This window comes from Kwoniella newhampshirensis, chromosome 1 (assembly GCF_039105145.1).
Source record: "Kwoniella newhampshirensis strain CBS 13917 chromosome 1, whole genome shotgun sequence".
Classification (NCBI taxonomy): domain Eukaryota; kingdom Fungi; phylum Basidiomycota; class Tremellomycetes; order Tremellales; family Cryptococcaceae; genus Kwoniella; species Kwoniella newhampshirensis.
The window spans coordinates 1122981-1145705 of record NC_089955.1 but is presented as its reverse complement, the minus strand read 5'-3'; the positions used below and the strand labels follow the sequence as shown (position 1 = coordinate 1145705).

Sequence of the window (22725 nt, the reverse complement as noted above, 5' to 3'; positions counted from 1 at the left end):
ATGACTTTTCGACGATGTTCAATGGACAATAAGCGTGAATCATCGTGATTTGCTTCTTCTGTGTCAAGCTGAAACGTGAAACGAGCGGGAACAATGGGAGATCTCAAGCGTTTAGGACATGCGATTCAGGAACAGAAAATGGGGACAACGTGCCGGAGATTTCTGAGACATCCGCCAGAAAACTACCCTTTGAGGGAAATCCTCGGTATGGTACTTGGGGGCTCGAATAAAGAAGTTAACCCAGAGGGAGTGTATCACGTGATCAAGTTGATTCGCTCGATGCTGCTACTATTATTGTCTTTTGTCGATTTACGACCATGTATCTGTATGTCCTCCATCTAGCTCGACGGAGCCCTCATTCTCGCCCATTCTCGCCTTGCAGATTTCCCCGCGATGCCTCCTAGACCTCGACTACCTCCCCTTCCTTCTTCCACAAGATGGTCTGCCCACTTTCCTGCTCGATACCTCCCCGTATCACCTGACAAGAACACCATCCGGAAGAGCTTCGGTCGAGTCTTGCTTGCCAATCCGTACTTGGCGGACAAGTTCGTACGAGCCATGGGAATTAGAGAAGGTGAAGTCATCATCGAACACTACGCTGGAGTCGGAGGATTGACACGGAGCTTGTTGAGTGGTGGTGATGCTGTTGGCGAAGCTCAAAAGTGGAGGGTAGAAGATATGTCCAAACCGCAATCACAAGATGAAGTCGTCGGTACGACTTCGTCGAAGTCAAAGGCGACGAAATCTTTCCCTAGATGGATAGACGATTTGCCCAAGAATCCCTCCACATCGTCTACTTCCGAGTCCAGTGACGAATTCGTCCGGCCGAAACTCGTTGTCGCCAGCGAAGGTTCGTCAGAACTGATCATACGAGGATATGACTATTCCTCGACCTCTCTTACACCCCCTGTCAGATTCACAGTACAGGAACAGATCAGAGGGCGATTGGTCTCCGACGACTTAACGGGAGCCACCGTTCATACCGTACCAGTCTATCCATCTTCCCACGATCCTTCTCTCTTACTTTCCCATTCGACAGTATATGTCTGGCCGACTTTACCTTCTCAACTCTCAGATCCGCTGATATCGCCTCATCTCGAGATGTATGATCCAGCAGCAGCACCAGGACCGGACGCGACTAAACGACCCTGGAGTGCGGAACCGCCGAAAATCACGATGGTATGTCAGGTGCCGGATTCAGCGATTGGCGAACAACTGGTAGCTCAGTGGGTGGGAAGTGCTGTTGGTGATTTGGGTCAGGAGAGGACTTGGGTTTGGCAATGGGGCAGGGTGAAAATGGCTTTGTTGGTGGGCAAGTCACTATACGACGTAAGTACTCGATGTCAGAAGAGCCTTGCATGGTTTCGTCTGAATACACCAGCTAACGTACTTGTGGAACATCTAACAGCGAATCGTGGCTAAACCTGGCGACCTGATCCACTGCAAACTATCCATCCTCACTCAAGCATTGTTCGATATCACTCCACTCCCACCGTATCATCACGTCAAGAACGTCGACAAACAATCCAAAATCGTCACTGATCGACCTGTAAAAATCATGTCCAAAGTGGCTAAATCCTCTCATCCACCCGTCCGCCTTCCTCCTTTTTCACCACTGCAGATTCCTGCCGATCTCCCAAAAACAGTAACATATCCTACCGACTTCTACCCCAAGTCTAATAAAGACGCCTCTTCTTCCAGTCCATTACCTCGACCCACGTTGCTAGGATTGATGTTGACTCCGAAACTCGAATCGCCCATCCTGGCATCACAGAAAGATGCATGGGATTACGTGATGAGAAGGTTATTCGTGAGAGATACCTTGACGTTGGGAGAAGGCTTCTCGAATCTCTCGTTTGGGTCATCAAGTCTTTTACCTCTGATAGAGAGCGAAGGTGACGAGTATAGAGGTATCCCGGTGGATAGGAGGAGAGTGGTGAGGGAGTTGGAGGTGGAAGAGTGGGCGAGGATAGTGGACGTCTTCGATAAGTGGGCTTTCAAACCTGAGGTGAGTGATCACACTTGCCACCGTACATATCGGTGGACGGTTGAGAACTGACAGGTCGTATCAACGATTCACAGAACCTCATCTTGGACTCGGGGACAGGAGAAGAATTCAGTCGAGAATTAGGTCAGGATTGAGTGCAATCCAGAATCGTCGACACAATCCGACCGACCAGTCAGTCTCATGCTGTGCGACTGTGACGCGGGCAATGAAGGAAAAATACAACAAGGCAACGGAATATGACACGAGACCGAGGAGGTCGTTGAAGAAGATATACCCTGCAGATTTATACCCATATTGCAAGACCATTATCTATCAATACAACATGACCATCCATGTGGTTCTACGGCCACTACAACGCTCTATTCTAGGTTTATGTGCTTTTGGTTCGTCGCTTCGAAACACGCCAAACGTGAATCGCTGGGAGATTCGCTATATGCCCACCCTGCCGTGCTCCTTTATCCATCCTCTTATCCCCGTGCTACCCATTTTTAGCTCTGTCAACTTGCCTTCCTCTCTCTCTTCTCCCAGCTCCACACCCTCCTTGTCTGCAATGACATCCACGATATACAATTCCAACTCTCCCAACCCTTGCTCTTTCCTCACTCTGTTGACATACTCGCCCCCACTGTACGTTTCCCGCGATACTACCAAAGCTTGGATATTCGGGTCGGAAGCCGTCGGTCCCAGCGCATCTTGGATTTCTCCAGCCGCAATCCCTACTTTCCCCTTTCCCCTCTCGCCCTGCTCAGTCTCACCGTGACTTCCCTCCTCTGTCAAAGGATGCGACGTATTGATAATCACTCCACCTAATCTTCTCAAGAACGATTCGACCCCTTCCAATCGCTCTGAGAGAGGTTGGACAAGTTCACAATGTTTCTTGCTACTCAATAGTCTATCGGCCATGAGACCCACGATCAACTTCTGACCGGTGAGAACGAATGCGAGATGTAAGAGCAGTTTGTGGGCGGCGTGGAGATGATCAAACGTCCCCCCCAGAGCGACGACGGGATGTGTGGGATCGGGCAGGGATACCGGCGGTCGATGTGGCTCGACAGCGGGCAGGGAAGGGGATGGGATGAGTGCTGTTGGTAGAGATGAAAGAGTCGAAGACATCGGTTCCGAGAGACGCAGATTGTCTATTCACCAGGCTTAGCTATCTGATTCCCCTGTACCCTTATAGGACTGATCTTCGCTCACCTCCTTCCAGTCTGATGATCTGACATTCACCTCTCCCCGCTGCATCCCGGAAAAGCTTCTCTCCCCAATCCCCATCTTCGCCATCGAAATGCACCTCGACATCCATCATCACTCTCCCCGCCCGCCATTGCGCAGCAGCTGACGCTGCATAGATCTTCCCCAAGAACACTTGGAACTGCTGGAAATACTCTCGCGGCGAATTCCGAATAAGCGCGTAGAGCTGGTGTTGTGGTTCTTCGCTCGCTGCAGATGCCAACCGGCAAGAGGAACCAGGTGTAGGGGAAGACGTCTCGGGCTCGGAGAAACGGGATCTTGACGCTGAAGGGAGAGGAGGGGTAGAGAAGAGGATCGTGAAGGATTTCGTGGCTGACGATGTGAGCGTGGATGAGATCAGAGGAAGAAGAGGGGCGGGTGAGTGGAGCAAGAAAGGGGTAAAGGGGAGGACTAGGATGGCATGATCCTTCAGCGAAAGCTTCGATGACATGTTGTGGGAGTCTGTGTGATCACAGGCGACAAGTAGTAGAGCATCGCAAATGACGACTGCGGTATGTGTTTTGAGTCCAAACACCACCCCGGACCGCACCGGTAGATCGCCCAGCCGAACGATGACGGGGAACAATTCCAATTGTGGAGTCTCCACAGCTTGTCTGCCACAGTGTGTTTCCACGAAACTCCGGCCAAACTCCGAGCTCCTCTCCCACTTTCCCTTTATGATTATTCATCGCCCAGTAAAGAAAGTAGTACAGATGTGACTTGACTGAGCGAGACTGTACGGTGTGGTGGGATTGGGTGGGAACTGGGAATCGCATGCTTTGTCATTATCAAAACCATTCAACACGCTTGTCTCTTTCTCTCTTCTCTCCTTCAACGATTTTACTAACCGATATACAGAGTGAGTGCTCCTTCGATACTGTCAAGACGTACAGGTGCGACATGGTTGCAGAGAGCGAGACACGGATGGAGATCGATGCATGGGATCACGGAGAATCAAGGAAGGATCGGGGAAGGGAGACGCACGATAGGGAGATTCGAGGGGATGATCAATCATTGATTGGATGGTCTTGCTGGACGATGGAACCGACACATGGTCAGCTGAGCTCTTCGCTGACACCTTCAAACCCCCTCAGTCAGTCAAGATGGGTCGTCGTCCCGCTCGTTGCTACAGGTATTGCAAGAACAAGCCGTGAGTCTTGACTTTTTCTGACTTGGTGACCGTGTATGTCTCGTTCGCCTGATGCTGACGATCAGTCCTTCCGTCCAGTTTCCCCAAGTCGAGGTACAACCGAGGTGTCCCCGACGCCAAGATCCGAATCTATGATCTCGGTCGAAAGAGGGCTTCCGTCGATGACTTCCCCTTCTGTTGCCACCTCGTCTCTGACGAGTACGAGCAACTCTCCTCCGAGGCTCTTGAGGCTGCTCGTATCTGCGCGAACAAGTACATCGTCAAGACTGCCGGAAAGGAAGCATTCCACATGAGGGTCAGGGTTCACCCCTTCCACATTGTCAGGATCAACAAGATGTTGTCTTGTGCTGGTGCCGATAGGTTGCAGCAGGGTATGCGAGGTGCCTGGGGTAAGCCTTACGGTTGTGTTGCCCGAGTCAACATGTGAGTCGAACGGCACCTCATCAGTTAGGGATGACGCTGACGCTCGTTCACCCCCACAGCGGTCAGGTCATCATGTCTATTCGATGCAAGGACTCCAACAAGGCCGTCATCATGGAGGCTCTCCGACGTGCTCGATACAAGTTCCCCGGTCGACAAAAGATCATCGTCTCCAAGAAGTGGGGTTTCACCCCCCTCGACCGTGCCGACTACGAGGCCCTCAAGTCCGAGAAGCAGGTCATCAACGACGGTGCTTACGTTCAGGTATGCTACATCAATGTTTATCAAAGCGGGGACCGTCCAGCTGATCATGTTGTATCCTCTTTGCACAGTTCCTCAAGCCCAAGGGCAAGCTCCTCCAGAACCTCCGAACCGCTCAGCGTGCCTAAGTGGTGGAATGGATGTAGGACTAGTCTTTGTACAGGGTTGAGAGGGCATGGACATGCATCGCCTTTGATTCGATGTTTTGCGGTCGCACGGAATTCTCCGGAGAAATGTCGCAACCTCCACGGTGAAATCGCTGAACATAAGGAGACAGGACATGGTGAATGTCCGGGCGAAGGGATTCTGATGGAGGGTCGTTTCTGCACATTTAGGACCATTGACGTCGATGAATGCTAGAGCGCTAGGATCAGACATTAGACATCAAGACCCTGACCACTGTAGTTGGCTCTGACATATCTGAACGCCTTGTTCAGAGGAGCGACTTACAAGGCAGATTGATCAGCTAGTCAGGTGTGTGGAACGTTCACGGTGTGCCTGAGAGTCAAACATGAACCTCCACTCATCACGTCCAATCATTCCGCCTAGGTATCTTGAGCTTTGTTTGACCTTGTCACATCCGCAAACAATATTGCAAGTCTGATCTGATTTCGTTTGTGCCATCCCCCTGACCTCTATGTACAGTCTCACCTCGGTTCAGATCAACCGTCCTTAGATGCGCTCGCTCATCCCTCAAGTCCCACACTTATCTCAGCTCACAACCGCCCAAGTGATATAGCGGTCCCTCCTCACCCCAATGGATCGATGAACGGTCAATCAGCTATTCAACAAGTACACAAGCGAGGCGGGCCCACTCATGCTTCCGTCGGCAATACGAGACCACGGCAGTCTCGCGCTCAGGGCTTGCCTTATGGTCATGGAGGTTCTTCTGCCTCGCATGGAGCTTGGTCATCCTTGCCTCCGGTCCTGGAGACGAATAACGGCGCACAGCGCTCCTCGCAGACAGGCACATCTACCGTCGTCCGAAACGAGGATGGTAGCAAGCATGGAGGTCAAGATGGAGTAGGTGGTGGAGATGGTGGCAGCCAGACTAAGCCCAAGAGGAGGCAACTCAGGAGTAAGGCGAGCTTGACGCCTGACGAACTGGCGGAGAAACAGCGTCGGACGGAGCAACATGAACGGAACCGAATAGCGAACATAGCTAAACGACAAATGGAAGCAGACAAAATTGCTGCCCGACCTAGCGTCGCAGCTGGGACTGAAGCTGCGGCGACCCCTGGACTGAGCGGACAGGATATTTCGGACAGAGATCGATTAGCTGTCCAACAGAAGAAAGCGGAAGAAGTTCAGAAAGCTCAGGAGAAGCAAAAACAGACACAGAAGGGGAAATCGGCTTGGCAGATCGAATTTGAGGCGAGAAAGGAGAGGCAGGAGAAGGGGAAGAAAGAGCGGGAAGAGAAAAGACAGGAGGGGAGAAGGAAAAGGTTGGAATGGGAAGACGAGGAGAAGAAAGCTCCGTATTACACACCCATGCCTGAAGCGAAGAAGGGGTTCGAGGACCTGTCGACTCAGTTGCTGAGCAGGGTGGTGAGGTTCGCTGAGAAGAAGTACGTCTTTCTGTTAATCAACAAGGTGAGTTACGTGGTACTCCGTCATGGTCGTGTATCTTTCCAGAATAGCGGACGACCTCGAGGAACTGTCCCCTCAGCCATGTTGATCGCGACTGACCATTGATCTTTCCCCCGTCAACCTTCAGGCAACATGCTCAGTTGCCGGTCCCATGATCTACAAGACTGGCCTCGAAACCGACGAAATATTTGACGACGAAGATGAAGATGACGACGAAGACGACGAAAGCTGGAAGGTGGACCCCGACCAGCCCAAAGGCCCGCTTGTCCCGCATGGATACCATGTAGGGGATCTAATGTTAGGGTTGGAGCACGATGAGCCGACCGACGAAGCGCCTTTTGGCAGAGCATTAAAGCTAAGTTTTTTGAAAGATGTGACGAAGATCTACGATAGGGTGTACGAGGAAGGAATGTGAGTGTTGAGATCTCAATATATGGCCAGCACGCTGAATTCCACTACACTCGATCGCAAACAGCGAAAGACGTCCTTTACCGCCTCACTGGAAGCGGCTGCGAAAGCTGGCATTGCCGTATTTCCCAGAGTGGAGAAAATGGTCATGCATCGAGGTTGGGGCGAACTGGCCGAAGATGAGCCTGGAGAAGAAGCCTTGTTCAGCGTAGCCCTCGCTGCTGTGACTCGACCTAATTCGATGTGCTGGTATACTCCTTTCCCTGTGGAATGGATTGAGAGAGGTCTTCTGCCTCGACCCGATCTACATTTGGCTCCCTCGGCCGATCCGACTGATGGGAATCATTTCTGGGTACCCGAAGAAGTCTGTCATCATGTCAATACGGACAATTCGTTCCCTCTGATTTGTTATGGTACGCTCAATCGACTCGACTACTGGGAAGGTCCCGTTCGCGGAGGACACGATCAACAATCAGTCAGCTACATGACGATGCGTGAACGATCCGAATTCTTGCTCAAAGTGATCCGATTCGCCCATCCTGAAGCATATGACGAAACCTTCCGAAAGACACTATCGAAAGAAGCGTTGGCTCGACGGGAATCTACAATCTGGGAGCTCTCACAGGTATGGATCAACGAGAATGAAGAGTTCGATGAGGAGTATGATTATCTGGATTTTTGGGACAGAGAAGGGAGAGCGGAGATCATGAAGAATCTGATCTTGGATGGATTACCGGATGGAATGGACATGGCCAGGTTCAGATTCGAGGCATTCGGAGATATGAAGAAGGGAGAGGAATACAACAATCTGGAGAGATGCAAGTCGTGTGGGAGGCGCATGCCTATAAATTCAGAGAACGATTCTTGATCTATAGGCGGAAGAGGGGACGGGCGGTTGGAAATGAATTTAGACAGAGGTAGTACAATTGCGAGTCTGGAATCATATTTTTGTGACATATCCAAGCTGTTTGCTCGACGACATGCGCACCTACTTGTACAGGAAGTGCATGTATTATATAGCCCTCGATCGCGTCGACGTTCATGGCATGCCCACCCCCTGCTGAAGGTGGAGCAGAGTCAAGCATGATTGAGGTTATTCGACTCTTTTCAATGTCGCCTCACTGCAAGTATCTGTCATCGCAGATCGGCGGTCGCCGCCTTTTGGTTGTTTTGTTGACAGGTGACAGACAAACGCTTTCTCTTTGACATCACCTTGAGGTGTGAGATCTGTACAAGATCCTCGACCATGCATCACAGGAGCGAATGAGCACTAAGAAAGAGGCTGTCGATATTTTCTCGATCGCGATTAATGGCTGCATTCCTCCCCTCCGAAGAGCACTTGGCGATAGCACCCAACCAAACATACCAATGTGATGCCTTACAGCTATGTGGACAACCCCTCCGCTTCATCTTCCAAGCAGAACTCCTCCCGACCACCTCCCACTCCCGGAGTATGGGCTCGAACACCCGAATGGTACGCTAGAGAAGAAGAACGACTCCGTCTTGTGGAAGCACAGCGAACCGAGACTGAACGAAGGCGAGTACGTTGGAATCGAGAACAGGATTATATCCAAGCGGAGTTTGGTGCTGCGGCGAGATTCTTAGATGAACAAGATAAGAAGCGACGGCTGGAGAGGGAGGAGTTGGACAGGAGGTCAAAGGAGGAGGAATAGAATGAGAGGAGGATAGGAAGAGGGAGGAGGAAGAGACGATGGAGACGATGAGGTTGGAAAGAGAGGAACGCGAGAGCGGGATACCGTATTATACACCTGTGATAGGTGCTCGGGCTGGGTTCAACGATATGCCGCGGGAAATATTGAGCAAGATCGTAGGATTTAGCAAGAAGAAATACCCATTCTTGTTTCTCAACACAGTAAGTATCCGACTGATCCATTCGCTTGTGAAAGATCAAGATCGAGATGACTCGTCGTGATGGCTAATTACCTATCACAGGAGACATGTCACATAGCTGGACCCATGATATATCAAGATGTATTCGACATGGGGACAGAACTCAAAGACGTAGCACACGACGACGATGATGCTCCCACCAAAGAGAGCGCTCCCATCGATATCAAGTTCGGGATTGGCGGCGTGTTGTTAGGACTGGAACATTCTGAGCCGACTACGACGGTACCGTTCGGTCGAGAAATGAAGTTGAGATTTCTCAGAGACCTAAGGGGTTTAGTGGAAGAGCAATGGTGGTCGAATTCTCGGTGAGTGAGGAGCCGAGATCTGTGTTCGATTTACTCCTGTTTGAGGGATCCTCCCGTCAAGAGGTGGAAAACGCTGAAAATGATTCTGTTCGGTTCACACCAGCACTGATTGGCAAGAACGGAACATGTTCCCTCTTGACAAAGCTCGACTCGATGGCATCGTTGTCTTTCCCTTTCTTGACAAAATAGTATTCAACCAACGCTGGGCTTCGAGTCGAGAGAAAACGTCAAATACCAACGAGTCTCATCAGGTTCCCAACCTGCATCTCACACTTGCTGCGGTTTCATGCCCGAAATACTTTTGCTGGTGGACCCCAGCCTCATTCGATCAGCTTCGAAGTGGAGATCTCTTCCAATCGGAACTCATCTTTCCCTTCAAGATGAAGTCTTCAGCAGATCACCCACAACATGCAAATGAAGGACCACAGAGACATATACCCTTGGCGGTATGCCATCATCAGACCACGGCGACTTCTCTCCCTCTCGTATGTTATGGGACGCTGAAACGAGTGGACTTCTGGCAATCCCCTCACGACGGGAGCTACCATTCGGAAACGTCGATCGGACAACTGGGGCTTCGACAAAGAGCAGATCTAATCATCAATATCTTGCATCTCTCTCATCCCGAATTAGAGCCAGACGAAACCAAGCGCAGCTCGACCAGAAGCAGACTATCGGACGAAGAACTGATCCGAAGGGATAGAACCACGTGGGAGTTCTCACAAGTCGGTTCGGACAACGCTTACACCGCTTCGGACGACGACGAGGATGGATGGGATTGGTGGGAGATGTGTGAGAAAGTAAAAGAGCTGGTCTTGGCTGATGTGGTGCCGGAGTTGAGAGGAAGAATCAAGTTTGAGGAGGAAGGCGGAGAATTGGATAGATGTGGAAGTTGTGGGATGTGTGTGCCTTTCGACGCGGAGGGAGAAGCAGGGTGGACTTGAATGTGAAGTATGGGTGGGATACAAGTTGTACCGTATACAGTAGGGCTCCGTGCGGCATGAAGCGGGTTGTCCATTGGCAAGACAGAAGCTTCTTCCGTGTTGAGTTCCGTCGCGCCATCCAGGCGCAGTCCTCGAGAGTCGCCCTTATGATTCGGTGCACTTTGCTGCGAGGATGACGCACATCAGTCTCGAACGTCAAACACATGAAAGTAATACACCTTTCCTCAATGCCAACGCTAACGGCAACCTCCGTGTGGGATGTATAAGAACACACGCAAGAAGCAGAAGCGGTAGCTTAGCAGAAGCCTTTTGTCGTCGTCAACTTGGCAATGAGCTTCGTGTCGAGATCAGACAGCTGCCGCTCATGGACGAAGTATGACACTTGACGAGTACCTGATCATGAAACATAAGCAGAAAACAGCGAAACGCGTCAGAGAGGAAATCCTGACTGATCAGTTGGCTGGGGCGAAGAGGAAGGGGATGGCCTTGCGAAGTCAGTGAGAGGAAGAGGGTCGCGAAGGAGAATTTGGGCCGACTTCGGACTGCATTACTAGGACAAAAGGCCAAACAGTCGTACATGTCGTCGAAACAATAATCGGACTTAGGACGAACGATATCGACGCTGTCAAATCGCGAAAGGTTTTGGAAGGCAAGTGAGATTGGATCGTGCTGGATCAGTAAGGGGGAAACTTATCTTGGCATTTTCAATATATTGCGAAACGATCAAGAGATCAAACAACTGGTGGAACCGAATCACGGCAAATCACTCTCCCCTCTCTCGTCAAACCCCAAAGGGGGACTTCGATCCAGGATCGGGGAGATCATCAGGGATATGTCTTGTCGTCGAATTGTCATGAACTGAACCTCATGCAGATGGCCTCATAGCCGACAGCGTAGCAGTGAATCAATGAAAGCAACAGGGGCCAGGTAAATTGGGAGAGGAACTTGATTGCAGAAGCCGGACATCGACAGGCGCCCATGGTCCCCGTATCCAACTGTCCGATATTGAGCTTGTCCCCACCACCTTCACGGTTCCAGGTAAAACCATCGATCACGACCAGACCGCTCATCTCCGAGCCCATCTTCTCATCCTTTCGTGCCTGCTCGTTCCATGGCAGAGAAAACTCCACAGTGACAGCCTTCCCAGTCTTGTCAAACACCCATATCATGTACACGTTGCATGCCGTAGCCGCAACAAGTCCCTCGTTAATCCCTACTCCTCATCTAACCCGTTTCTTATGCGACGAGCTTGACAACACCACCGGCAGCCTTGATCTTCTCCTCAGCCAACTTTGAAACGAATCGAGTCTTGACGATGAAGGGAGTGTTCACTCGGCCCTTACCCAGCTGTATGATGGAAATCAGTGCGGGAAAGGGGGGATTGACGAGGGGGAGAAAGAGTACGCACAAGCTTGAACTTGCCAAGGTTGACAAGGTCAATAACGGGAACGGAACCCTCGGGAGCGTCAACCTTAGCTTCGGGGAGAGAGATGAGCTATAGGAGGAACTAGATCAGTTGGTCGTTCCTCTCCAGCCCGAGAGACGGTGTCCACTGACCTTATCGAGGTTGATGGTGGGTCGGTAGTAGTGGTTTTGGAGGAGATGGTAGTGTCGCATACCAACTTTACCGAAGTAACCAGGGTGGTACTATGAAGCAGGTTTTGCGATCAGCACGATTTTTGAATCCTTTGAATCAGGCTCCATTCCCCTTCGCTCCATCCCCCCTCCAGCTACCAAGTCTGCCTTTCCTTGCTCGAGCTCGACCAGTCCAGCTTCCTCTCTTCTTGGATGTCTCCATCCAGTGTTCCTATATCCATCACTCCTACGCATTCACTCCTTCCAACTGAGTTTGATCCGACCGTTGGTTTTCCTAGCGACTTGGCCCCAGATTCGTCCCACAACAATCTAGCACAAGACTAACCTTGTCGAAGTTGGTCCTGTGGTGGTGCTGACCACCGGCGAGACCTCGACCACCCGGATGCTTCCTGTGCTTTCCTACACGACCGTGACCGGCTGAGACGTGACCTCTGTGCTTTCGGGTGTTGCTGAATCGGGTCGGCATCTGTGCGAATGGTTGTCCTGATGATGAGCAAACGGGCCACGAGATGATGTGAGTGTACAGGATGATGACTTACTTTGTCGATACTTTTGAGGGATGAAGAGAGTAGAACCGGTAAGCTGTTGTAACAAATCTATAAGCCCAACCCCATCAAGCACCCCTGTGAACCCTTTCTGCAATGCTACCAGTACGGTGGATGATCGTACGGTGATGAAACTGCAAAGTAACGGTGATTTGTTTTCTGAAAACCCCGGCAGGCGCGGTGTGGCATCTGAAGAACCGGGGATGGAGCTCGGCGATAGAGGTGACCTTAAATCCGAAACCGTCGGATACGCCTTCGCAATAGCTCACAAGTGGGTGGAAGGAATAAAGCACTCCTCGGATCCGGGACCCCCGCATTCTGCTCTCGAGACTCGAAGAATCGGAGGTCATCTCATCACAGATCATAGCCAGACGACCAGCATTTTGTTTACTTTGCCTACTACACTATCCCTTCCTTCTCCGGTATCTCTCTCTGAATCATCCCCTCTTCTCGAATCCCCGTAACAAAAAGCATCCATCATATCCTCCCAAAAGAGACCCTTCAAGAAACTTCAAGCCCAGAGTGGCATGTCGTCAAAGAACAAGGTCGGTTCATGGCTCGAGAATAACAATGATGGCCCTGCAGAGGAGGCCTATGAGTCTTCCTCATCCTCGGGAGGGTCAGTCAATGGAGCGATACATGGAGCTGGCACGGTGGATCGCAATGACGATCACGACGATGAAGATGAGGAAATTGAGGAAGAGACAGACGTCAATGGTAGACGAGAGGAGGACGTCGATTGGGAGGCTTTGGGCACTAAGCTTCGACCATCAATCATGGACAGGAGCAAGAAGAGAAGACGGGCGTTCATCTCACGATACCTCTACGTGTCAGATCAGTGTACGTTGCACCCAAAATCCCTGTTGACATGTCGAAGACGAGCTAATTGTTTGGTCAGCACCTCCACCGACACAAGTGCCTGTACTGATAACTGGTCTTCTGTCCTGTCTCCCATTACTCACGGAAGCTGAGCATATAGATGATGTAGTAGGAGTACTACAGGAACTGGTCGCTAGGGATGAGAGCCTTGGAGAAGGAAAGCTGAAGCTGGGAGATAAATTGGTCAAGTGGACATCAATGGAAGTCGAAAAGGTTGCCAGTCCCGCAAAAACGTGAGTCGCTTCAATCCGACCAGCAATGGCGTACTGATTGCCTTGCACCATAGCATCTCGCCCGTTGCTCTTTTCCCCTTCCTTCTCATCGTCTTATCTCTCCTGTCCACCTTGGCTTCAACTCGAGGCCCCGCCGAAGACTTCGTCGAGTCAGCTCAAGGGCAGGAGCTCTTGCTCAGTCTGGCCCTCGTGCTGGACGCTATGAGATTGAGCGAACTGGAGATCAAGTGGGCGGGACGAGCGGATCGTTTACGGCACAAAGCTGGCATACGAACATGGCGCGTGCTCAGATCGGTCAGTCCAAACCCGTAGGCTCGGGAAATGCATGGCTGATTAATTTCACGTGCAGCTTCGACCCGCTTTGCAAACAATATTGCATTCCCTGGTCACACGTTCTACTTCTGCGCCCGCTCGACTGGCGGTGCTCATCACCCACGTGATCGGTGTTTCTCTACGTCTCAAATCATCTGAGAAGGGGAAAGAGGCCAGTCCTGACGCTGGACACGAGGTTGTGGAAAAGGAGAAGGTGAGATTATCGGTCACAAAACCGTGGCATACCCACTCATCAGGCACTTCAGGACAATATCATCGCGTTCTACACAACACATATTCTGGGTGCGAAGACTGTGCTCTCACGGCATTCATCTGTAAGACTGATCTATGCTATATGAAATAGCAGAGACGAAGTGCTAATTTCTCTGCAGACCGTGTTCTCGGAGTTCCTCTCTCGATTTGTCTCTTTTGCAACCCTAACCGATAAGCTGATCCCTCAAGCCGAGAAAATGCTGCTTCGATCGCCGGAGTCAGCTCTTTTATGTAGGTTCGGAGCCTAGGTGTTACTAGCTTTTATCTGAATCTGAACTACAGTGACTGCCGATCTCCTCGACTCATGCGCTCACGACATTTCTGTCATCCTGCCAACCAAACTCATCCCGGCAGTATTATCGTCCTCCAAGTCTTCGAATCCCGAAACCAGAAGCAAAGCTGTGATTCTCGTTCGGGCAATCGCCCAACGATGCAGTGATGAAAAGGTCCAAGCCAAGATTGCGACGGAGATCCTTGCTCTGCCCAGGACAGGGAAGACTGCGAGTCCGGAGCACCGAGCTAGTCTTTTGATCATGGTCACCGATCTGCCTACATCCGATGCTGTTTCTTCAACAGTCGTCGATACACTGCCGGCACTTATTGCCAAGGAGGGCAACGAGCCTGCATTCCACGCTCTTTGCGCTGCCTTAATTCCTCATTTATCGTACATTCTCACGTCCACCAAGGCGATGTCGTCTACATCAAGTGTCACACTATCCAAGGAGCTGATTGCGGCAAGGATTTCCACCCGCCGAGGCTTATCCCATGCTATTGGTCAGGCCATTTGGTCCGTGACTGAGAAACAGCAGCAGTTCTCGGTGGAGGGAGAGAATTTGGTCGGCATTCTAGTGCCGGCACTGGAAACGAATCTGAAAGCGGCTGCCACTTGCTTGCCGGCCAATGGGGCAGGGTTCTTGGAAGGATATGTGCCACTCGCACTCGCGCTTGGACCATTGAAGGGTATGCCGGCCGCCTCCAAGCTGACGAGCAGTCCGTCACTTGAAGGTATACTGGTTACCGCGCCCAAACCATCGTTTGTTTTGAACGACAAAGTTCACCATAGGCTACCAGCACCAGAAGACGATTTATGGCTCTTGAGGTCTATTGCTGCTATCATTGGGACGTCAGGGGAGAAAATCAACGCAGAGGCGTCAAGGTAAGGAACAGTCTTTTGTTGTTGTGGTGTGTCACGCTGATCAAACCCAGAATCGCCGTCGGACTCACGATCATCCATCTGGCATTTGAATCTAAGTCGAGAGAAATCCGTCGGGAAACCCTCATCATCGTGTCCAATCTGATCAAGCAGCGAACCAAGACTGTCAGCCGTATCTTGCGTGATGCCCTCAAGTCGTGGCTTCGTACCCATGATGCGAAGAAAATGGCATTCAAGAGCAAAGTCTCGTTGGAAGAAGACGAAGTCATCGCATCGAAATCGCGAGACATCGGTCGACTACTTTCAGCGGTCTTCATTCCAGGATCATCAATCGAGAAACCGCTGGTCGAGGATTTGGCGGTTGACTTTATTGTCTTGGCTCATCACCCGGAAATCAGCCCCGATTCCCAAACCTCATGGATTGGACTTGTACAATCGCTCGGTCTCGACCCGGCGACAGTAGCGCGAGAACATAAAGACCGAGTCATGAAGCACCTCTTAGCTGCTGCGGGAACTCCTCCAGAAGTGCGTGTCCAACGAATCTTGCTCATTATGGGTTGCTGATACTCATTAGGACCCACGTCTGGCCGAAGCGGCCTTCCATGCTGTCACTACCTTGGCGTTTATTTGCCCTGAGGTTTACGTCGACGCCTTCGTTCAACAATTGCAAAGCGATCTGGATCCGACGACCTTGGACTTCATCACAATGGAGGAGCGGGGGATATGGGCAACACCGCCTGATCAGCCTTATGTCGATGGTAAGCTCATGGGCATTGAAAACCGATGAGGGATTCAACTGACGAATGTCCGCGTCGTAGTGTTGACTACCAGGAAGGAAGCGGTGGAGAACAAGAACCGCAAAGACTACGCAACAGAGAAGTGGGAGCAAGAGATCCGGGAGTCTCTCGCTAAGAAGAAGGCTGCCAACCCGAATGCCAAGTTGTCAAAACAGGACCAAGCATTGGTAAATGCTCAATTGGCCAAAGAGGCGGAGGTGCGAGCTCAGATTGTGAAGGTGCAAGGACACCTGCGCAGAGGGATTGAGATGGTGGCGGCTTTGACGGCGGCCAGCTCTGCCGATGTTCAAAGGCATGTGGGCACATTAGCCAAGGCTCTATTGGACAGTGTCTTTGGTCCTGGAAGCTTTTTGGTGTCAGACCGAGCCTTCGAGGTCTTCGTGGTAGGTCTGACCGTGTACTGAGGCTGCCACATACACTGACGTGATTACAAACAGCAACTTGGCTCTTTGACGTCTGAGCGAATAGGAGAGACAAGAAGAATGCTCGCAGCCGCCATCTTGAGAAGCTACGAGGTTCCCTTCATTGCGGAGGATTATCTGGACGAGCCGGTCGGAGGTGAGTTTCACGATGCTTCGTCATACAATTACGCAGCGAGTCTGCTGACTGCTGGTCATCACAGATCTGGTCACCCGAATACTCCATCAACTTCACTTCGTTGCCGAACAAACTCCCCTAGACAGCACAACATTTTCTCTGATGAGCTTGCTTTTGAGTCGAGTGGTAGAAAAGGGTGGAGTCGGGATCGAGTCATCGCAGACGGATGAGGCTCAGGAGCAACTATTCTTGGTGCGTGTCCCACTTCGTGTCCAGTACCCGTAGCTGACCGCCTGCGGCTGGCAGGTTGTCGCCATCATAGCTGCTTGTTGTGGAGAATGTACGTATGAATGAGCTGATGAGAGTGCCAAAATGCTGATAACACTTCGTAGTCGAAAATGATGCTTACCCCCGACTCGACACTATTCGAGATCTCACACACGTTATCGCCAACTACTCTAAGCTTGCCAAAGATGCTACCTCTGCGCTTGCGAATATTGGAGCGGCTATCAAGGATGTGGCCACTTCGGATGAAATCCGCGAGATGATCGCCGGAACTCTGTCAAAGGACTCGAATGTCAGGAATGCGGCATTGCAAGCTCTACAGGTCTGTTACCCCGAGACCAACCTCTTCCGAAGCTGACTCGTTGTATCTCGTGGCGTAGCCTGTCGATCTCACGGACCTTGACTATTCTGAGGAACTCTGGATCGCTACCCACGATGATGACGAGCAAAATGCCAATCTCGCCTTGCACCTCTGGGAAGACAATGGTTTGGACGTGCCAGAGACCTATCTCCAAACTTTGCTCAAGTACCTCAGTAAGCGTGATCAAGGTGCACAACACAGTCGTGACAACTAATGCGAATATCAGGTCACGCCAGTGCGGCTGTCCGACTTGGTTGTGCCAAGGCTTTAGCGGACAGTGCCGAATTATTCCCGACACAAATAGAGCCTACTATTCTCGGCTTACAAGAGCTTTACGTGGAGAAAGCCAAGCTGCTTGTTCCGGAGTATGACCGATTTGTAGGCACGAATCTTTTACCATGTTTACCGAACGCTGACAATCATGTAGGGCATGGTGATTCCTGAAACCGTCAATCGACCTGACCCCTGGGACGCACGAGTTGCTATTGCTCTCGCTCTCGAAAAGATGGCTCCTCTTCTCTCAGCCTCGATGGTTGCTCCCATATTCGACTTCCTCATCAACAAGGAAAGTCTTGGTGATTGCCATTCCGAGGTCCGTCGTGCTATGCTCAATGCTGCGATCGCTATCATCGATCTACATGGTGGCGAAGCAGTCACAGGCTTGATGAAGACTTTCGAGGACTATCTGAGCAATGCAGCCCCTTCGTCTGAAACGGATGATTTTGTCAAGGAGGCTGTGGTCATTGTCAGTAACAACACACCTATCTATCGAAAATTGTAATTGCTGACATGAGGTCACAGCTCTTCGGTCGTCTGGCACGACATCTGGATTCTAAAGACAAACGTATCCCTCAGGTCGTTGACCGGCTGGTTGATGCCCTCAACACGCCTTCTGAGCTTGTGCAATCGGCTGTTGCCGATTGTCTGCCACCCCTTGTCCAAGGTATGGAAGAGGAGGTCGAATATCTAGTGGACAGGTTGTTCAGCACTCTAACAACCGGTGCAAAGTATGCTGCTCGACGAGGTGCAGCGTACGGTCTTGCTGGTATCGTCAAGGGCCGAGGCTTGCAAAGCCTCAAAGAGTACGATTTGATGGACAGATTGAAAGAGGCCGCAGAGGACAAAACCTCCTATCAATCGAGACAGGGTGCTCTTTTTGCATACGAGTGAGTCGATCAGGGTCAGAACCGTGACGGCGACCGATGCTAATGATGCAATCGATAGAACGTTGTCCACGACTCTCGGCAAGGTGTTCGGTAAGTAGACTAACCGTCTCAGCCAAAATCGTAGCAACCTTAGCTAACTCGTCGCTTACAGAGCCGTATATCATCGAGTAAGCTAATTCAACATGGGACTGCGAGTAAGCTGACCTCCTGCAGGATCATTCCCCAACTGCTGGCGCTTTTCGGAGACGGTAACACCGATGTTCGAGAGGCTACTCAAGATGCGTCGAAAGTCATCATGTCGCGAGTGTCGGGCCACTGTGTCAAAGTGATGTTGCCTACCTTACTCGACGCTTTGGAGGAGAAACAATGGAGAACGAAAAAAGGTGCTATCGAACTTCTCGGGTGAGCTGAACTCCGGCTTTGCCTTTGGTTGCTCGGTTGTGCTGTGCGCTGACGACGTGTCAGTGCTATGGCTTTCTGTGCACCTCGACAATTGTCCCTCTCACTCCCCACTATCATTCCTCACCTGACTGGTGTCATAAACGATTCGCATGCTCAAGTTAAATCTGCGGCAAACACCAGTCTGAAACGATTTGGTGAAGTCCTGAACAACCCCGAGGTCAAGTCAATTGTCAACACACTCATGAAGGCTCTTGCGGACCCTACTGCAAAGACCAACACAGCACTGGCATTGCTGCTCAAGACCACCTTCGAGCATTACTTGGATGCTCCATCGCTTGCCTTGGTGATGCCTATCATTGATCGTGGACTGCGACAGAGAAGTTCTGAAACCAAACGAAAAGCTGCCCAGATTGTGGGCAACATGGCTTCGCTTACTGAAGCTCGTGATCTTGTTCCGTACCTCACTGAGCTTATGCCTTTGGTTCATGACGTCCTGGTCGACCCCGTGCCAGAAGCTCGAGCTACAGCGGCTAAGTCTCTCGGTACATTGGTTGAGAGACTGGGTGAAACCAACTTCCCTCAACTCGTCAATCAGCTTCTACAGACACTCCGATCCGATACTTCGGGTGTGGACCGACAAGGTGCTGCTCAAGGCCTCAGTGAAGTTCTTTCCGGTTTGGGTATGGATCGACTTGAAGGTCTTCTCCCGGACATCATCAAGAACACAGCCAGTCCCAGGCCCTACGTTCGAGAAGGTTTCATCTCCCTCTTAGTGTACTTGCCAGCCACATTCGGTCATCGATTCGCACCTCATCTGGGCAGGGTCATCCCTCCCATTCTGAATGGTCTTGCCGATGATTCAGAGTACGGTGAGTCACAGTCCACCAGTGCGTTGAGGCTAGGACGCTGACAGACTAACGACTATGCAGTCCGAGAGGCATCGATGCGTGCTGGTAAGATGATCATCGCCAACTACTCCACAAAAGCTATCGACTTGTTGCTGCCTGAATTGGAGAAGGGGATGCTGGACCCTTCATGGCGAATCAGAGTAAGAGTGACGATTGTCATGTTTATCGCAATGCTGATGCTTCTGACTATTTAGCAATCCTCCATCGCGCTTACTGGAGAGCTTCTTTACCGAGTCACTGGTATCAGCGGAAAGGTGGAATTGGAGGAGGAAGAAGTCCCTGCCCAGTCTGCCGACGCTGCTCGACGAGCTCTTCTGGAGGCGTTGGGTCAAGAGAGGCGAGACAGGGTTTTAGCTACTCTTTACATCGTCCGACAGGACGCGGTTGGAATCGTCCGACAGGCTTCAATCCATATCTGGAAGGCGCTTGTGCAAAGTGAGTGTCACGTTGCGAAGTTGGGATCATCAGTCGCTTAACCGATATGGTGCAGACACTCCAAGAACAACAAGGGAGATCTTGCCTGTCCTCATGCAGTTGCTCATGGCTCTTCTTGGAAGTCCCGAGATCGATCAACAGGAGGTGAGCGACGACCATGCCTGCCATGCGAGAGACTTTGGCGCTGATGTACTGTTAGACCGCCTCCCGTACACTCGGCGAGCTTTGTCGAAAGAACGGGGAGAGGATATTTGGGGAGATTATCCCTATCTTGCAAAAGGCTATCTCCTCACCAGATGCGCGGACGAAAGAGGGCGCTTGTCTGGCATTTGGCGACGTCATGTGAGTGGCTTCAGTAGTGAAATCGATCAATTGTGACTGACGTTCGTGCAGGGCCGCCACCAACAAGGAAGTCATCTCCGACCACGAGGACGCAATCATCTCTTCTGTCAGGACCGCACTCATCGACAGAGAGGCTTCCGTTCGAGCTGCCGCAGCCAGAACCTTCGATGCTATGCAGCATTACATGGGTGCCAAGGCTGTCGATCGGACTATCCCGACCTTATTGGAGGCGATGCGAAACCCTGGAGAGACGTCCGAGACGGCTTTGAAAGCGTTGCAAGAGGTCATGAGTGTGAGTGATTACGTTCGCAGATAGCTCTCGGAATGTGTAATTTATGTTTTTCGCCTCCATTCCAGGTCCGAGCAAACAGCGTCTTCCCTGTTCTCATTCCTACCCTGGTTGCTCAGCCGATCACAGCATTCAATGCTCGTGCACTTGGTCAGCTGGTCAAAGTTGCTGGTACCGCACTCAACAAGCGGCTCGACACTGTTCTGGGCGCTTTGGTCAAATCGTTGGAGAAGGAAACATCGGAAGAGGTTTTGGAGGCATTGAACTCAGCTATCGAATCACTGTTGAAGTCTGTGGAGGACTCGGATGGTCTGCATCTCTTAGAGATGCTCCTTATTGGATGGTTTGTTCAACCATACCCGCATTGAAGGCTTGGCTTGCTGACTCTTTCCTACCATTGCAGGGCTAAGGACGTCAATCCACGACGACGAGCGACAGCGTGCCAAATCTTCGGAACGATGTGCCAAGTCAACACCGCCGACACCTCCGAATACCGAGTCGATTGGATCCGAATCCTTATCACGCTCTTTGACGATTCTACTGCAGAGGTGGTCACTGCGGCTTGGGAAGCACTTGACCATTTCGTGAAGACTGTCGACAAGGACGAACTAGAAGATCTGGTCGTCCCGCTGAGAAGAAGTATCGAGTCTGCTGGATCTCCTGGCAGGACTGTATCTGGTTTCTCCAGACCGAAGGGTGTACAGAGCATTGTCCCGATCTTATTGGCCGGTGTTCTGAGTGGTACTCAAGAGCAAAGAGAACAAGCAGCTTTGGGTATTGGAGAGTTGGTTCAACGCACCAGCGAGGCTGCTATCAAGCCTTATATCATTCAATTGACTGGACCTCTCATCCGAGTTATATCAGGTCAAGCTATTGCTCCGCAGATCAAGAGTGCCATGTGAGTACGACATCTCATACCATCACAAGGTCCTCTTGCAAGGAATAAATGGAATGTTCGAGCTGACAGGAGTGGCGCAATCGTAGCCTCATTACACTCACGGTGCTGTTGGAGGAAGTACCACAGCTTGTCAAACCATTCCATCCGCAATTGACAAGGACATTTGTCAAGTCGGCTTCAGATCCTGCTGCTTCTTCCGTACGAAGTCGAGCCGCAGCCGGCCTCGGTGCACTCATGAAGCACCAGGTAAGTTGCGGCGCTATGACTCCCATCCTATCTCGTCATTATCGCAGTCGCGTTAAGTTACGCTTTACAGCGCTAGAATCAATGAAGGACGCTGACTGGTCTTTGTTTCATCCTTCTTAGCCTCGTGTCGACCCATTAATTACAGAACTTATCGGAGGCGTGCGATCCGGCGATAATGATATTGCACCGTCCATGGCCAACGCGCTTGCTGCGGTGTGCGCGAGTGCAGGCAAGAACATCGGCGCTGCAGCTAAGGGCAGCATCATCGAGATGGTGGAGGAAGCTTTCACAGCTGGACGTAACGGTGAGTACAGGCGTACCATTTTAGGCATCCGTCATAAGCCCCCATATCACTTTTAATCACTTTGTCGTCGTTCGCCTATTCCCCCGATATCCACCCGAAGTGGAGTCAGGTCTGAAACCAGCCATCGTGTGCACTTTGCTCATGATGATTTCCATCGATGTCACAGAGAATTACAACCAGGCCATCTCAAGGGTCATTTCTGGCCTCGCACAATCCGACCCACCATCAATCCAGCCGATCATTGAAACTTTCCTCTCTGCACCCACACCGCCTACGTCTTTGGTCAGTCTGATGATCCAGACAATATTAGAAGAAGCGTCCGATAATTTCTACGACGTGTGTTCAAGTCAGGGATCTGTCGAAGATGTGGTCAAGAAGGTCATGGTCAGTATCAGCCATGAGAGTTCGGGGGTGGCCAGACCCGCTAGAGAAAGTAGGGAGTTGTTGAGGAAGGGGAAATGGGGCGACGATGCCACGGCGCAAGCGTTGTTAAGATAGATAGTGTGGGAGGACAAGAGAGGTCGAGATGAGCAGGGA

General features: G+C 51.3%; 7 protein-coding genes across 7 annotated transcripts; 5 read left to right on the top strand and 2 right to left on the bottom strand.

Annotated features, from left to right (window-relative positions):
- Positions 1–393: 393 nt before the first annotated feature.
- On the top strand, positions 394–2142 carry IAR55_000423 (uncharacterized protein; the record flags this gene model as incomplete). The annotated part of the gene is made up of 3 exons (XM_066943559.1): positions 394–1329; positions 1409–2008; positions 2083–2142. 3 exons carry the CDS (start codon positions 394–396, stop codon positions 2140–2142), a joined length of 1596 nt encoding a protein of 531 aa, XP_066806101.1.
- A 295-nt stretch (positions 2143–2437) lies between these two features.
- On the bottom strand, positions 2438–3689 carry IAR55_000422 (uncharacterized protein; the record flags this gene model as incomplete). Its single annotated transcript, XM_066943558.1, has 2 exons — positions 2438–3144; positions 3206–3689. The coding sequence occupies 2 exons, from the start codon at positions 3687–3689 to the stop codon at positions 2438–2440; spliced, it is 1191 nt and encodes a 396-aa protein (XP_066806100.1).
- A 652-nt stretch (positions 3690–4341) lies between these two features.
- IAR55_000421 (60S ribosomal protein uL16) lies at positions 4342–5197 on the top strand (the record flags this gene model as incomplete). Its single annotated transcript, XM_066943557.1, has 4 exons — positions 4342–4388; positions 4467–4811; positions 4871–5072; positions 5141–5197. 4 exons carry the CDS (start codon positions 4342–4344, stop codon positions 5195–5197), a joined length of 651 nt encoding a protein of 216 aa, XP_066806099.1.
- A 637-nt stretch (positions 5198–5834) lies between these two features.
- On the top strand, positions 5835–7935 carry IAR55_000420 (uncharacterized protein; the record flags this gene model as incomplete). The annotated part of the gene is made up of 3 exons (XM_066943556.1): positions 5835–6662; positions 6787–7070; positions 7200–7935. The coding sequence occupies 3 exons, from the start codon at positions 5835–5837 to the stop codon at positions 7933–7935; spliced, it is 1848 nt and encodes a 615-aa protein (XP_066806098.1).
- Positions 7936–8440: 505 nt separating this feature from the next.
- On the top strand, positions 8441–10227 carry IAR55_000419 (uncharacterized protein; the record flags this gene model as incomplete). Its single annotated transcript, XM_066943555.1, has 4 exons — positions 8441–8709; positions 8757–8940; positions 9021–9283; positions 9387–10227. 4 exons carry the CDS (start codon positions 8441–8443, stop codon positions 10225–10227), a joined length of 1557 nt encoding a protein of 518 aa, XP_066806097.1.
- Positions 10228–11463: 1236 nt separating this feature from the next.
- IAR55_000418 (60S ribosomal protein uL15) lies at positions 11464–12289 on the bottom strand (the record flags this gene model as incomplete). Its single annotated transcript, XM_066943554.1, has 4 exons — positions 11464–11574; positions 11636–11722; positions 11785–11874; positions 12149–12289. The coding sequence occupies 4 exons, from the start codon at positions 12287–12289 to the stop codon at positions 11464–11466; spliced, it is 429 nt and encodes a 142-aa protein (XP_066806096.1).
- Positions 12290–12895: 606 nt separating this feature from the next.
- Positions 12896–22686, top strand: IAR55_000417 (uncharacterized protein; the record flags this gene model as incomplete). The annotated part of the gene is made up of 32 exons (XM_066943553.1): positions 12896–13208; positions 13267–13480; positions 13534–13774; positions 13830–14006; positions 14059–14127; positions 14185–14296; positions 14348–15221; positions 15272–15743; positions 15793–15976; positions 16037–16398; positions 16453–16573; positions 16638–16804; positions 16859–16892; positions 16945–17159; positions 17218–17371; positions 17425–17576; positions 17626–17943; positions 18000–18364; positions 18423–18454; positions 18516–18531; positions 18578–18766; positions 18830–19635; positions 19696–19814; positions 19869–20109; positions 20165–20253; positions 20309–20451; positions 20503–20743; positions 20809–21083; positions 21144–21638; positions 21725–21884; positions 22005–22188; positions 22355–22686. The coding sequence occupies 32 exons, from the start codon at positions 12896–12898 to the stop codon at positions 22684–22686; spliced, it is 7866 nt and encodes a 2621-aa protein (XP_066806095.1).
- Positions 22687–22725: the final 39 nt, after the last annotated feature.